The sequence below is a fragment of the Lontra canadensis genome, unplaced genomic scaffold (genome assembly GCF_010015895.1).
Source record: "Lontra canadensis isolate GAN:19392208 unplaced genomic scaffold, GSC_riverotter_1.0 scaffold64, whole genome shotgun sequence".
NCBI lineage: Eukaryota > Metazoa > Chordata > Mammalia > Carnivora > Mustelidae > Lontra > Lontra canadensis.
In genome coordinates this window covers 2,326,904-2,343,965 of record NW_022631058.1, presented here as the reverse complement: position 1 = coordinate 2,343,965, position 17,062 = coordinate 2,326,904, and the positions used below count along the sequence as shown (strand labels likewise).

The 17,062-nt window shown below is 40.7% G+C and overlaps 1 protein-coding gene across 1 annotated transcript in view; it reads right to left on the bottom strand.

Moving 5' to 3' along the window:
* Nucleotides 1-7,531: 7,531 nt before the first annotated feature.
* The window catches only part of TSHR (thyroid stimulating hormone receptor), a 157,263-nt gene continuing 147,732 nt past the window's right edge, over nucleotides 7,532-17,062 (bottom strand). Inside the window, exons 7-8 of the mRNA XM_032878501.1 lie at nucleotides 12,650-12,838; nucleotides 7,532-11,052 (exon numbers count right to left, since the gene is read on the bottom strand). Coding sequence (XP_032734392.1) covers nucleotides 9,639-11,052; nucleotides 12,650-12,838 — 1,603 coding nt within the window. The 3' untranslated portion in view covers nucleotides 7,532-9,638. The remainder of the gene's footprint in view (nucleotides 11,053-12,649; nucleotides 12,839-17,062) is intronic.

Below are 17,062 nucleotides of genomic sequence, written 5' to 3'. Positions count from 1 at the left end.
GCTCAGAATCAATTTAAAATGTCATAGACATGAACAGTAACATATCAGAAATTCAAGTCAAACTATCAAATATTTATTGAACATCTTGATGTGCCAAGTATTGGTCTAGGCTCTTGGGATATATCAGTGGATAAAACCAACAAAAAATGTCATTCTTATGGAGCTGATGTCCTATTATGTTTATTATAATGATAAATAAATAAATAATATAGTCTGCTAAGATCAAGTGCAACAGAGAAAAAATATAGCAGCATGGAACTAGTTATAACTCTAAGTAGAATAGTCAGGACAGGACTCAGTATAAAGGTGCCATTTAGGCAAAGGCTTGATGGAGGTGAAGGATTTATCCATGGAGCTATCTCAGGCAAAGTGTTCCAGACAATGATGAGTCAATGCCAAGGGTCTGGTAAGGGTGTCTGTTGGTGTAATCAAGGAATAGCAGGGAGGCAGAGCAGTTGGAACAACATTTACAAGGAGGATTGTAGGAAATGAAGGCAGTGAGGCGACTGGGGCCAAATCCTATGGACTTTGGCTTTTGCTCTGAGAGAACTGGAGAGCCACTTAAGAGACTGCAGAGGAATGACCTGATCTGACCGAAGTTTTTAAAGGACCACTCCACCCAGATCTGTTGAGAATATACCACAGGTTGGCAGATTGTTCTGTAAAGAGCCAGAGAGTAAATATTTAAGACTATGTGGGCTATATAGTTTCTCTCACAACTACTCAGCTCTGCTGTTGTAGCATATGTCTACCGATACACATGAATGAGCATGGCTGTGTTCCATTAAATCTTTATTTATAGAGACCAAAATTTGAGTTGTATGTGATTTTCATATTGCCTCAAAATATTCTTTTCCTTTTGATTTCTTTAACCAATTTTGTTCTTAGGATGTACAAAACTAGGAAGTTGGACCAACTTGGCCTGTAGGCAGTAGTTTGTCGACCTCTTAAATAGACTGTAAAGGGATAAAAGGAGAACAATGGAGACTATTTAGTAATCCAAGGAAGAGGGCAACAGCAGTTAAGGTGTAAGACGTAGTCCTATTCTGTTTTTATTTTATTTTTAAAGATTTTGTCTATTAATTTGACAGACAGATCACAAGTAGGCAGAGAAGCAGGCAGAAAGAGAGGGAGAAGAAGGCTCCCCACTGAGCAGAGAGCCTGATGCAGGGCTCCATCCCAGCCTGGGATGGTAACCGGAGCCAAAGGCAGAGGCTTTCACCCACTGAGCCACCCAGGCGCTCCAGAGGTGGACCTATTCTAAATACATCTTGAAGTTAAACCAATAGGCTTGCTGATGATTTGGATGTGGGATATGAGAGAATGGGAAGGATCAAGGAAGATCTCAGGATTTTCATCTGAGCACCTTGAAGGATGTATTATGATCAATTGAGATAGGAAAGGCTGAAGGTGAAGTGGGTTTTAGGGAAAAGATCATAAGTTTCATTTGGACATGTTGACTTCAAGATGCCTATTAGATATCAGAGTGGAAATTGTGAGGAGGCAGACCAGATGCACAAATTTGGAGTTTGGAGAAAGGTGTGGTGTGGAGATATTCTTTGAGGAATCATCCCAAATAGATAATATTTAAAACCTTGTGATTGTGTGAGATCAGCCAGGGAATAAGCATTGACAGAGAAGAGAAAAGAACCAAAGACTGAACCGCAGGTTATCCCAATATTAAAAGGTTGATGCAAAGAGAAAAGGGAGCAGTCGGTGACTTAAGTGGAAAACCAGTAGTGTGGTCTCCTGGAAACAAAGAGCAGAAAAGGAATCAGTGAGGAGGAGGTGAGCAATATGCCAGATCCTACTATAACAATATACTGCTAATAGACCATAAAAGTGACCATTGGATTTAACAACATGGATGACCTTAATGAGATCGGTTTTCATGCAGCTGTGGGATTGAAAACCTAGTTAGAGTGGGTTTAACAAGGAATTAGAGGAAAGCAATTTATAGCAGTGAGTAAAGGCAACTCTTTTTTGTCTAGCTTTGTGACAGAGGAGCCAAAAAATGATGGGGAAGAAGTGGAGTCAAGTAAAGGTTTTTTCTTTTAACATAGGAAAAACAATGTCATGTTTATATGCTGATGGGGATGACAATAGAGGAGGAAAATCCAAAGTATGATAACTTTATTATTTTACAATACCTCAGAAAGGAAGATCTGTACCCCATTTACTAGAACATGGGCATCCTTGTCCATAATTATACAAGGTAAATAATGTACAGAGATAGCAAAAACAATTAATTAGAATAACTAGCTGTAAAAAGGTTTTGATGTTTAATTGACAATTTTGTTTGTCACCTTAGAATTTAGAAGGACTTTTTCTTTGGGGATAAATTGTGTGACCCAATTCTGTGAAGAAGCTGAGCTGATGCCTTAATTTTCCTCTTTATTAAATATTCCTATAATAGAGGGATTTGATAGCATTCCACTGACCTTAGAGTTATCATCATTAGCCTTATTTACCAGTGATTTTATTATCAACAGGTCAATGATGATTTTTCCCATGAAAAATGTTTCTGGATGTTAAGGCTAATACGAACTTGTACACTTTGTCCTCCCTTTCTTAGCTAACTCGGAATAAGCACAATCAGAGAAAATACAGGGGACTAGGAAATAAATCAGTTGTCAACTTCCATGTTCCCATTTAACACTTAGTTGGCAACCCTCAGAAGGCTATGTAATTGGAAACCAAAGTCATAGAAATAGTCATAAGACTTTAGCAGAGATTTTTCAAAAAAAGTTTCCAAACCTCTCCATGGATTTAAGACCAACATTAGATAATCTACTGATTTTCCAGCCTGCTGGTTTCTCCCTAAACTCAGACTTGGAATAAACAAGTTGAATTTTGTCTTTCAATTAATTATCACTTAAATTAGGACCTTTCAATACAGAAGACAAAACTGGGGATTGTCTTAGGCATGTTTGAGATGGTTTATTTAATAACACCTGAAAGCAAATAGGTAGATTAGATGTTTCCAGACATTTTTCCCAAACATTGATTTTTTTTGATGGTTGTTATTAGTATATTAAAAAATTAAAAATCTTTCTCTGAAAATGGCGGACAGTACTACATAATTTCTGAGACAGCCATGTGAGTATGAAATTATTAGCTCCTGCCTTTCCTTTTCAGGTCACTGGGACAGACAATAAGAAGTACCAGCCACAGGGTTCATTTTCATCCTATATAATTACCACCTCTAACCCTGAATCATTCAGCCATTTCTACTTCTATGCTCTGTACTGTTGCCATTACCAGTTTATGATGATTTTTGAAAAGTTTCTGAATGTATCCCAGATAACACATCAACCATCAGGGGCCCCTTCCCCCTTTTAATCATGGCATAGGTATTCTAGAAATGGTTTTCTTAGATCTCAAGGGTAGAATAGAGTAAATGGTTGGTGAGAGGGTTTTGGGACCAGGATAGATGCAAGAGCTGGTATAGGTTGAAGGTCTTCCTGATGGTAGGTAGAGCGTGGCTGCAGGGCGGGTGGGTTTAGAGAGAACTCACGAGGACCATATAGCTTGGCTGGTCAGTTAAAGAAAAGGAAGAAAATACTTGAACTTCCTTCAGTTATTGCTCCCACTAGTGGCTCAGCTTGGATGGCTGGGAAGACCTGAGACTGCCAGAGGTGTGCGCTCACTTTTTCCCTTTCTCCAGAGCTGGCCCACAGATGGTGAAAACAGGTATGATGTCAGGCAGCTCCTTTTTCATCTGGACCATGGCATTAGTTGGGCGGGTATCTCATTTCTCCAACATTTGGTGAAGCTATTATACTTTCCCTAGTTCTTTTTCTGTCAGAATGCTTAAGGAACACTTGGAGAAATCAGAGAAATATCTGAGAGCATATAGAGTGAAGTGGTCCTATTTGTTATTAGTAACAAATCCTAGGAGTCCCGTATTCCCACAGATCTACAAGTCTAGTCTGACGATACCTAAGTTTGTCCACTCTCATACCAGAAGCCTCTTTCACACGATGTCCAGAGAGCTGATGTGGAATAGAATAAAATTTAAACCTGGAACTTGCTAAAAAGAAACAGGGATGATATGATTTTGTTTTTCTCAAACTTTTACCTCATCTACTTAATATGGCCCCTGCTGGGAAACTTGAAAAGCCTCCTAGAGAACTGAAGCTCTTTCAGACTTTTTTGCAACTTTCTCTGTCGTTAGTCCTTCAGATTCAGATGTGGTGAAAGAAAATGGCGTCATGGGAATGTTATAAATAGGCTTTTGTCAAAATACTTTCTGCCTGAGGGGCAGATCTGTAATGCTGTTTTCGATTGTAAATTTCCTAATGTTTAGAATCCTTTATTTAAATCCCATTATGGTGAATTATGAATACATCATTACATGGTTTCCATATGCCTGAGCTATTTCCATAGTGAGCTGTGACTCTACTACCCCCAAATGGGCTACAAGGATCCATGTTGTCATTTAAGACCGAGAGGCGCATGACTGACATACAATTAAACTTTTTTATTGTGTGCTGTCAAACAGCAGTTGCCATCAACTTCCTAATCCCCTCCACCTAAAATACTTTAATAAATGAAGACAGTATTCCTGAATATTCCAAAATATTCCCCAAATAGATCCCCCAAATTATACTAAATGGGTGATAGAATCCAAGTGGTTTACACTATCTTGATTACCGTACTTTGTTTAAAGCTTTACTTTTTACCTACTAAATTCATATGATGGTTAACAATTAGTTATTTAGTTTTCCTGCCGTAACTTAAACAGCAATGCATTTATAGGAAACGAAAATTCTGGTTTGATGTGATGAGGCCATCCAATAGAATAAATTATAAAGGGGTTTTACTTTTTTTAGTGTTTAGTTTGCCAGATATAGCTACCAAATAGGCACTTTAAGACTCAGTGGCTTGGATTTATCACATCCTAAAAATGTAAATTTTGTAATAGCTAGATTATCGTTCAAGTCACTTTTTTTAAAAAAAGATTTTATTTATTTATTTGACAGACAGAGATCACAAGTAGGCAGAGAGGCACGCAGAGAGAGAGAGAGAGGAGGAACCAGGCTCCCCGCTGAGCAGAGAGCCCGATGTGGGGCTCGATCCCAGGACCCTTGGATCATGACCTGAGCTGAAGGTAGAGGCTTTAACCCACCGACCCACCCAGGCACCCCTCAAGTCACTTTCAGTGTGATATCTGACTCCCTCTCTGATGATTCTAAAGACATTAACTCAAATATCTGATAAAATTGACCATTCTATACCTTTTTTAAAATGCCACATTTTTAATGTAAATTATCTTAAAGTATAATACTATTATAATAATTTCCATTCCACTGTCTTAAACAAGTATGTATATGATTTAAAAAAACTCAGCAGTGCAGAAGAGTACCAACTGAAAATTTCCCATCTGTATTAGTCTGCTCGTGCTGCTGTAACAAAGTATGACACTGGTGGCCCAAATAACAGAAATTTACTTTCTCAAAGTTCTGAATCTAGAAGTCCAAGAATGAAGCGCCTGCAGATTTAGTTTCTGGGGTAGGCTCTCCTCAATGGCCATTCTCTGGCTGTGGACCTTTGTGACTTTTTGTGACCTTTTCTCTGTGAGTACGTGAGAATGAAAGAGATCTCTGGTGGCACTTCCTCTTCACATAAGGACTCGGTCCCACCCTTATGACATCATTTAATCTTAATTACCTCCATAAAGGCCCTGTATCCAAATACAGAAACACTGGGGGTTAGGATAGTAGACGCAATTTGGTGTATGACACCACTCAATCCCTAGTTTCAATCTCCAGAGAAAACCGCTTTTGGTCAATTTTTCATTTTAATTCTTCTGGTGTTTACTTTCATAATTCTGTTACACACTTAAATACATGTTTTTTTAGGGTATAGATATTTAGACAATATACCTTTTGGCTGAATATAATGAAGAATAAGAAATAATTTGACAAGCTATCTGCTAACTCCCAGCTTTAAAAAATTTTTTGCTAGTATTAATTTTCACTTTTTCAATTGGTTGCCTTTATAACCTTAGAAAGTTTTTCTAAGGTTATAGCCTTAGAAAACAGATCTCTATTTCTTTTCTTTTCTTTTTTTTTTTTTTTTTAAGATTTATTTATTTGTTTTAGAGAGAGAGAGCATGGAGGGATGGGGAGAGGGAGAGAAATGTCCTATTCAATTTGATCTTCTTGTGTTTGCTACTGATGTACAGTTCATTTTTCTCAAATGTCTGGTAATTCTTGAGGTTCACTTATATTTTTGAATGACAGTTAGGATGACTAATGTCAGGTTAATGGTGTATATATATTTTCCCCGATATGCCTTTCTCTGACTGGGGAGCTGATGGTGATGCCTATGTCAACATCCAGGCTTTGTTTTCTGATGCAAAGGCAGAAGTAGGCAAGAGGGCTGGGTCTACCCCAGACCCACACCAGGAGCTTGGCCCCATCTGCACTGATCACTCATTTCCTTTAAGATCACTTTCTTGATTTCAGCCTGGGGCAAACACTGAATGTGTCAGTTGTTTTAACTGATGTAGTGAGAGGCAATGGGGTGGCCATGTGAAAGAGAATTCCAATTCATTACCCAAGTTAGCCCCTCAGTCATGTGATTTCAGGCTTTGGGGTCTCTCTGGGACTCTGGAGGGAAGAACACATCTCTCCACAGCTGCCTTATCCAGTCACTGTGTTCCAGCTGCAGCCCTGTCCACTCTGTTATCCATCACTCCAGGCCATGGACTCTCCATCTTCCAAAAAAGCCACCAGAGACTACAGTCTGTTGTAGATGTCACTCCTCCTGTTCACAGTATAGTTTTGGCTTGGGCCTGTTTTATGCTTTTTCACTGTTATTTCAGTGGAATTTGAAAGAGGAAGGTTGGTAGGTGCCAGGACTCAGCTCACTCCTCTGAGCTAGAACTTTTCTATCTTTTAAAACAGGATGAATTGCTACCCAGTTTTTCTTGTCCCCTTAGTATTCAGGATAAGAATCACTCTGTTGTGTTACAATACATTCTGACCCCCACCCCCAAACTTTAAGCAGTTAAGAATATTTCTTCTCAAACTGTTATTGGTTTGAATTCTTGTGATTATAGTTTTCATTTTTGGTCCTCATTTTTGCCTTATTGACACTCTCATGGTGCTGCTCTGAATTATACTCTTTTCTTCTAATTGGCTCTTTCTGATATAAAAAGTACATTATCCAACAAGCAAGAATTAATAAACTTTGAGGGTGTTTTGAGAGACACTCCTTTGGGCAACATGTATAAACTTAGGGCATGAATTTTGTGACATCTCTGTGATTGGTTTAAGGCCATTTATCCTTAGTGATTTTGGTCTATCTTCAGATAGTTGAAAGCTGCTAGATAAACTAAACTCTGACCAAGTAGCATAGATTTGTCATCTTCATTAGAGCTCTATTTAAATTCCCAATGTCAATACTAATCATATTTTTCCCTTAGCCATCCCTGCCTGTCAGTGAATTATAATTCAATTCATCATGAGTAAGTTTTTCACATAAAGACCACTTATAATCAAGATGCAATTTTATACTTAAGTTACCATTAGTCAACAATTTATTTATTGATATGAATTCAATACCAAATTTACCAATTGTTTTCTTCTTGTCTTGAGTTGTAACACAGATAATGGGGACCCTAAAAGAAGTTCACAAATTGTGAAAGCATTACTATAGGACTCAGCACAATCATTTCATAGGAAGAAAATTTATTTCACGTTGTGAATGCAAATTTTAGTAATAATGGTGTTGAACTTACTTTTCTAGGACTGTTTCCAAAGTGTTATTTCAACTACTCAAGATAAAACACATTATTTATCAGGATGTACTATTTCAAAATGTCACAGGTGAGAAACACATGCCAAAAAATAACACAACTGTTTAGTTTCATTAGTTTCATTAGTCACAAGTGAATGGATGGATGAACGGTGGATATGTCATGATTTCAAGTGTGCATAATATTTCTACGGAGACGTCCAAGTCTCAGTGATAATCAGAAATGGGTATAGCTATGGGGATATCCTAGGTGAGTCAGGGGAACCATCTCTGGGGGCCCATTGGGCCCACTAACCCTACTCTACAGACTTAAAACAACAAAAGCTGTAAAGCAAATGCCATCTCTGTTTGGGATGAAATTAAGGGGCTGTTTTGACAGATAATCTGGAAAGTACATCTATGGATGAAGATTGATCCTAACCATTTTAAGTAAGGGAGCACTGCTGGGGAATAGAGATTATGCCCAATGATCAACAGGTTAGTAAGAGCTAGCAGTTTCAGAGAGAAGAAACTTCTCTTGATAGCTTTAGTGTTGCTTTATTTGAGTGTTTGATAGCTTTAGTGCATATTGTGGGTTGGAAACAAGTAAGTAAAGAAACCAATCCCTGAAGACAAATTCAATGTTTTCAAGTTAATCTGAACAGTGACATAGTAACTCTGTAGAGTAAAAATTTGTAAAACCACCTTTTATTCTATTACATAAATACCAATCTCTTTTTGGCCTAATAATTATAGCTGTGTAGATCTAGTAATTTGTTGAATGACTCAGATCCAGCCCAGTATGTTCAGACATCATAACCGAAAAAGAAACAAAGAAGAAATTTCCTGTGTCATATGTCTAGACTCTAAAGAGAAAAAGATGGCAGTCATACAAGATAGAAAAAACAGATTCTTCTTTCTTAGCACTTTTCTTTTTGGTCATGGAAACACGTTTTAAGGGCAAGGGATATATGTTGAGTTTTAAACCTGGAAGAGGCCGTCAAGTTCTTTCATTTTTAGACTTAGAAGTGGCCCTGTGATTTGCCCAAGGGCCAACAGTTACCTTGTGTCCAGCCTGCTTTATTAATCAGTGGGTGATTTAGTGTGCTCTGTTCATAATTCCCACTTGCAGCTACTTAGAAATATTTTTAGAGTTCACGTCTTTTATGCCATGAAACTAGCCAAGAAGAACAATTCTTAGTTTGCTCAGCCAAATTAGCTGAAATCTTGCCAGTTTTTTTTTTTTTTTTTTTTTTTTCCGGGAAACACATAATAGTTGGGTCACATCAGGTAGATCCTTGTGAAGAGATTAATAGTTTCAGAGTTTGAAAAAACAACGCAAAGCTAAGCCTTTCCCCTCCTTCACCTCATAACAGCTACTCCATGCATGTATCCTGTTGGACTTCTCAGTTTCGAGGAATTCGCATTGTCTTTGGTTGTATCCAGGAACACGAAGGTGGACCAAGCCAACCTGGGGCTAATTTTATCTTGTGGTCACCAACTAAGTTAATAGCATTTGCCATTTACTGAATCTTTAGTATGAAATACTGTCTACAGGTGAGAAGCTCAGTGTTGATCTGCTTCAGTTGATATCTGTTGAGCATCTTATACAATGTTGTCACTGAAGTTATCATCAAGCAAGCCTTCTAGAAAGTGTCAGTTATTTTGATATCAACTGGGATTCAGACGTGCTGGTAGTCTTTTTTCCTTCTGGGAGGTAATGATTAGGTGGTAATGCTATCCTCTCTCCAGAGATGAACTTTTGCCCCATGAAACATCACCTGCACAAGGGTTAGGCCAGCTGTCTGGTGTATGTAATGGGTTTGGAATATATGTTCAAGAAACCAGCCTTTTAGAAGTCCCCCTACCACTGCAACTAGTGTAGGGTTAGCTTACAAAACTGTTTGGTTATACTCTTTTGGGATTTGACCCTGCTTATTTGGGGTTAGATGGGAGTTTTCAAGCAGTTCATAGTCATCCTGCATGTTAGGGAGACTTTGCCTCATGTCCCGGGTAACCTTTTGGACCTGAATGACAGTGCTATTCTTTGGAGAAACCCTCTGGCCCCGGTATGCCTGGGCCTGACGTTTACAGATACCAAACTTGCTGAGCAGGATAAATACATCCCTCTGGAAGGCCTTTGTGAAAATAGCATAGAGAAATGGATTGGCACAAGAGTTAAGTGGATAGAAGAGAACCAGCAAGATTTTGGAGTTGGTAACCGTGATGAGAGGCTTGTTCATCAGTGCTGACAAAGCATAGAATGAGATTGGGGCCATGCACATGAAGTCAGTGAAGATCAACACAGCCATCCTTTTGGCAATTTTGGTGTCTTTGTCCCCCGGGTTGTACTGGGGATTTCGGACTCTGATGTAGATCTTCACGTAACAGGAGCAGACAATGATAAAGGCAACTATGTTGAGCATCAGAACAAGGATAATATACGCCAGGGAAAGAGGCGTCTCAGTATCCATGGGCAGACAGATGCTGACTTTGGCATAGCTGCTTATTCCCACCAAAGGGAGCAGGGCGAGCAGGAAGCAGCAAACCCAGCCCCCAACCATGATGGCATATGCATGCCTGAGGCGGATCTTCCGGTCCAGGCGCATGGCGAAGGTAATGGCATACCAGCGCTCCAGGGTGATGACTGTCAGTGTGTACACTGACAATTCACTGGCAAAGACGGTGAAGAAGCCAGCTGTGTTACATCCAGGGCCTGTCTGCCAGTCGATGGCGTGGTTGTAGTACTCAGAATGAGTGTAGAGGTCTACAGAGGCGATGAGGAGCAGATACATCCCCATGCAGAAATCTGCAAAGGCCAAGTTGCACATGAGAAAGCGTGGGACAGTGAGTTTGTAGTGGCTGGTGAGGAGGATTATCAGGACAAAGACATTGCCCAGGAGAGCCAGGAGACTCACAAACCACACCACGATTCTCAGGAACTTATAGCCCATTATGTCTTCGCAGGGGTTGAACTCATCTGACTTGGGGGTACACACCATGTCTTCATTGCCCCCACACACAGTGTAGTCATAATGGCTATCAAAGGCCTGTAGGGTCTCTTCCTGTGGATTTTTTAGCTCCTGGCCAAAACCAAGGATCTCATCTTCTTGTTCTTCAAAGAAGACATAATAATGAGAGTTGCTGTGGGTATCCTGGAACTTAGAGTTGTCCTTGTACCCGGCATGGCTGTCACCCAAATACTCTTCATACTCCTGGTCAAAGGGGCCATTCAAAGTATTCACAGATTTTCTCTGACGCAGGCTCCGAATACTGCTCTCATTACACATTAAGGACTCAAGGATTCTGCAAGGCACAGAAATAAGTCACTGCTTGCTGAAAGCCCCTAATGGTCCCCACAACACTTAGTAAAATATGTGGACTTCCTGAGATCTCCATGATCTGACAAGATTCTACATGATCTAGTCAGGCCTGTTTCTCCTACATCATTTCCTATTACCCACCCCACCCCACTCAAGTGTCCCTTGATCTCCCTAAATAAATTATCCTACCTTATGTTTATTTCTTTTATAGTAATATCTGGTATCTTCCTATATGCTTCCCCTACTAGAATGTAAACAAAATGCAAGAGGGCTCTTGTCCAACCTATTCATTGCTATAGGATAGGACAGTGCCAAGCACATAGTAGGTGCTTAATAAATATTTATCAAACAAATGAATAAATGTACGCTAGGATGTAGACATGCTCATGGAAGTAAGATTTAGTTTTTCCCTAGCCCCCCATAATGACATCACAAGGGATTCTTTAACTCGCTTTAGCTGCTGGAATATTGATTTATCTGTTGTGCTCTGGTTAAAATGCCCCATGGACTGCATATTCCAACCTTTTTGGAGGTTAATGAGAAATCTGGGCCCTGACCTTGAGGTCCTCTCTAGACCTCCCACCCATCCCTTGTCCTTTCTTAGCCAGGGCCACATGGTGTCAGTATCAAGCCTCCTTGATGGCTCCTATCACCCCCCTGTACCCCGCTTCTGTCTTTCTGCAGGTGTCATGCCCATACTGGCCTTCTTTGCAGAGCCATTGAACTTTCCCTTTTGCTTCTGCCCCGACAACTAGGTCCCAGTTTATTTCTGATGCAAATATGAGTCAGAAAGTCAGCCAGTAGATATTGTATAGACACGGAGAAGAAGTGAATACATGAGAAATGAAGGTGGTGTTAGGACAACAGGATTACATGAGACACAAGGGGGGGAATAAAGTAGAGGCAAAGTGTACGTGAAGACAAGATGCAGAGAAAGCACGGAGAGAAGGTTGTCCCTCCTTTGCAGCTTGCAGGCAGTCTGATAATAAAATAACTCATAACGCAGCTGATATTTATTGAGAATTTAAAACATTCCAGGTCATTGCAATAGGTGTTTTCTGTTCTCATTTAATCTTCTCAAAACCTCTGTGAATGATAACATTACAATCTCTCTTCACAGAGGGTCGGGGAAGTTAAGTAAGGAGGCTGGAATAACACAGCTAGAAAGTGGCAGAGCTTGGGTACAAAGCCAGCTGAGTCCAAAGCCCACACACAGGCATCCAGAAAGCTGTGACATAATCGAAGTCTTAATTGCTTTGTTTGTCCTCATAGTTGTGGCATCTAGTATGTGTTGAGGACCTAATATGTGTTGAATCTGGAGAGTAGGAATCATGTTGTATAATCTCTACAAGATTCTACAAGATCCCTACCCCTCCCTGCTGTGATGCAGTGACCTTGGTCTTCTCATCTGCAGTCACTTTCAGTCTACAGGGACATTGTGTCCTATGGAGTTTATGTTTCTTTGGGATGCTTCGGTTCTTTCCGCCTGGCGTTCAAACCACAAACTTTCCCCCAACCCAGAAATTACTTCAACTTCCACCGAGACCTCTTGTCGCTTATTCCAGACACCTGCCATTTACCCTCTGATTTTCTTCTGATTCTTAAAAGCACAGCAGTGGCTTGGATACGAAAGGTCAGCCCGTGTAAGGTGAAGGACACTCAAGGAAAGTGGAAGCTTCTTTAGAGTCCACGTGTTTCTTGCGATCAGTTCCTTCAGGTTCTCCAGGCCTTTGGATGGCAGGGCAGCGACGCTGGTGTAAGAGACGTCCCTGGGAAGGAGAGAACACAGAGGTGGTGAGCAGCCAGAGCCTTCTACTTCGTGACCAGAAGGTCAAGTGGGCCCAAGGTTGATAGCGACTTGCTCCTTTCTGCTCTTGAACATAGACTCAGTTCTTTAGATACTGCCACTGGTCTAAGGGGGGACGTTTGGCTTCCAAGTTCATATATTACAATGGACTCCCCATTTTTATTACTTGGAATTCTAGTATGGTCCGGTACAAATAATAGTTTAGGAGACATACTATTTTACTCATTGCAATAAATGCAAACTCTTGGAATCAGAGACAGATAACAATTTTACTCCAGAAAATTACACCATGTAACTACTAAGGGGTCTCCAGAGACAAGAGAAATAAATCTGAACAGGCTTAGAGGGGCCTGGATTGTTCTCAGTCCTTTGGGGACTAGGGATTTAGGGTTAATAAGCTGCTCACTGATACAGACCAAAGCAAGTATCATGGAAGTCTAAAGAACTTGGGAATCGTACCAGTTACATGGTGAATTCATGACTGAGAACAAACTCCCCAGAGTTTCTTTAGAAGGCTGTAAATGTATTTCATGGAAAGAAAACTCCAATATTTATATTAATAATCTGAGTTTATTTAGGTTATTAATCTGAGAAATGAGATTCAAGTTACTTCCAAAAACAATGAGAAGGGTGGTGAAGCTGGGTGCACAGACATTAGTGTTAGTTACTAAAATAGAATTAATTCACATTGCAGTGTGGCATTTCCTGTTCTTAGTCCCAGAAAATACAGGTTATATGTCTTGCTCCATCCTTTTTTAAAATAATTTTTATTATTTGCTCCATCATTTTTACTTGCACTGAATAATAGCTTGAATAAAACCATGAAGAGTTAACCTAGCCTCATTTTATATTTTATCAATTAAAATATTCACTAAATATTCTTGTATTTTATGTATTTTATAATGGTTTACATTTCTTAAAAGATAATTTATTTTAGAGAGGTGGGAGGGGGAAAGGGAGAGGAGAAGAAGCAGACTCCCTGCTGAGCACGGAGCCCAATGACAATGTGGGCCTCTGTCTCACGACCCAGAGATCATGACCTGAGCTGAAATCAAGAGTCTGATGCTTAACTGACTGAGCCACCCAGGCGCCCCACTTTACAATTTTTTAATAATTACATTTTCAATGTTTACTATAATTAGTAGTATTTATTAGCAAGAAAATTCCTGTAGTTACAGCTTCTTCCTCCATATCGTAATTTGACTTAGTTGGGATTTACATTCTCGGGGTTCAAGGCTGCTAGAATTTGCTAGTCATTTTTTACAAGCATGAAGCTCTCATATTAAGCCCATTCTTACTATAGACCTGTGATTCTCAGGGAAGGGTGCCGCATTTGCTATTCTGCTTTTCATGTACTCATAAGTACATTTGGAAAATTGGCATAAATGAACAACTTTGGTGTAGTTGCTGAGAGCTGAGGGATTTTGGAGCCGGCCATAAATGCAACCCGGAAGTAAAGGAAGCTAGATGTTGGTCTCCTGCTTGAGCTGTCCTTTTCATGCAGCATTTTCTCTTTTAGCTCTGCTGTCTTCGAAGGGTTGCCATCTTTCTGCCTTCAGCTTTCTGAAAGCAACTTATGTGCCTTATCCAGGGATGCTTTCATGTCCGTGAAACAAGAGAACATCTCTTGGCTCATTTTCCCCGCTTTGCTGTCTGTTACATGCAGTGATTGCATGTGTTCATCTGAAAGAGTTTATCCTTCCAAGTACTGTGTTTGCATTTTAATAGACATTTCTTGAAAAAACACTTGAGGAACCATCCCAGTTACTAAGTGGCAAAACACCCCAAAACTAAGTGACATCAAACGACAATCTTTTTATTATTAGCATAGCTTTTGTCAGGAATTTGAATTTGTCAGGAATTTGAACAGGGCGTGGCAAGGATGGCTTGTCTCTGCTCTGTGATGTCTGGGGCTCAGCCCAGAAGACTTGAAGGCTGGGGCAAATCAGTGACTAGGGCTGATACTATCCGCAGACTCCTTCACTTGCGTGTCTGGGCCAGAGCTGAGATGACTCAAAGCTCAGCTCAGTTGGGACTGTTAATGTGGCTTCTCCATGGCTTGGGCTTCTCATATCATGGCAGTCAAGTTCTGAGAGGGGGGCATTTTGAGAGGAAGCATCTGGGGTGTCCCAAGAGAACTAGTAGATTTAAAGACAGGGAACATATAACCCATCTCACAATGGGAGGAGTGTCAAAGAATTTGGGGCCTTATTTTAAAAGTGCTATAGTGATCGACGTGGGAGGGATAGATAGCACTGAGGCACATATTTCGTGAAAGCTGGGAATTTACCACTCTGCAGATCAGGGTTTCCTGTGGTGCCTCACCAGCGTCAGAATAACCTGCAATACAGACTCCTGAGCCACACCCAAAGCCAAGTGGATTAGAATCTCTGATGGTGGGACCCAGGAGCCTACATTAAGATACTCTCTAGGTAATTTAGAATCTCACTACAATTCTCAGAACATTTTTATGAAGCAGGTGGCTAAGATGAAGAAAAGGAGGCATATTAGATCCAAAAAGATTCAGCAAACCAAGGGTGGAGCCATAACTGTAATTTGGAGCTCAAGTTTGGGGTTAGTGTCCTAGGAACTTTCTCTACCCCTTCTTGTCAGGTCTCTGGAGTCTTTTCTGAACACAGATCCAGGTGCAACAATCCTCCAGGGACTCATTAGGACTCTTGGAGGGAGGAACTAATTCCATGGTTTGTCTGCGTGTCTATAATAAGCATATCTCAGGTGGCCTCCAGTTGGGTCCCAGTGGAGCTGAATTGGGAGAGGGCTTAGACGGGCATGGAGAAAAGCAGTGTTGGAAAATGTGTGTAAAACTTATGATAGAGACACCAGTAACATATGAGAACTTGGCAGATAGTAGGTATTCAATGAATGTCAATTCCTTTCTTACCCAGTCTAGGGTTTTCTTAGCCCAAGTCAGAAGCAAGGAACCTGGCAAATACAGCTTATTTGACATCTTGTCCTGTATGCCTCATAGGCAACTCCAACTTAACCAGTCCATCCCAAACTTAGCTTTTAATCTTCCATTCCCACCCAACCTCCTCCATTTAATCTAGGAAGAAAACACACACACACACACACACACACACAACACCTCTCTTCCCCTAAATCCCAAATTCATGTAATTGCAGCTCCAGTCCGAGCTAACATCATCTCTTGGTGCAATAGCTTTCTTCTCCAACCTTCTTCCCTTCCAGTGTACCCTCCACACAGCAGTCAGAGTAGTCAGAGGGGATGTAGTCATAGCATAGGGGATGAATATGTAGTCATAGCATAGGGGATGAATAAGGTCTCCCTCCTGCTGAAAACCTTTCAGTGACTTCCCAATGTACCATGAATAACATTTACTCTTCCTGCCATGTTCTTTAATGTCCTGAAGATCTGGCCCTTGCCTACATCTCCAAGATCATCTCAAGGGCCTAAAGCCACTTACAGCCCCAACTGGAATCGATCTGGAGCCATCTCACTCCCTGCTGGCATGAGCCACTTGATGTAGCTCTAATCCATTAGGCTTGCTGTTAACCTAAACTGCTCCTGAGCCCCTGCCCTTTCCAGATGCTGGCTGCTCCACTCATGCTACTTTGGTAATCTCCCCCGCTTTTTGGGATTTAACTTCTCTTGCAGAGATCTACAATTTTATTTTATTTATTTTTTTAAAGATTTTATTTATTTGACAGAGATCACAAGTAGGCAGAGAGGCAGGCAGAGAGGGTGGGGGAAGCAGGCTCTCTGCTGAGCAGGGAGCCTGATGTGGGGCTCTATCCCAGGACCCCGAGATCATGACCTGAGCCGAAGGCAGAGGCTTAACCCACTGAGCCACCCAGGCGCCCCAAGATCTACAGTTTTAATCAGAAAGTCTGGCTGCTATCAGAAAGGAATGTAGGAGTTCCTTTACACTTGAAAATGGTTGTAGTGCTGCTTCTCCACGCAAAAAATCCCAAATGGAGTGATTCTTTCCTCCGAGCCTACTGGTGTTAAGTCCTATTTTTCTCTCCACCATCTTCTGGGACTTGTATTCTCATGGAGTATCTCTTGCCCTTGCCCTATAGCTGTGCCATGAATGTCTACAGTAAGATGCATTTGAACTACATCCTCTAATCAGATGTTAGCTTAGCTGTTTTTATGTCTGTAACTATCTACAGTCTCACAGTTCTCCTTACTACCACCTTAATTT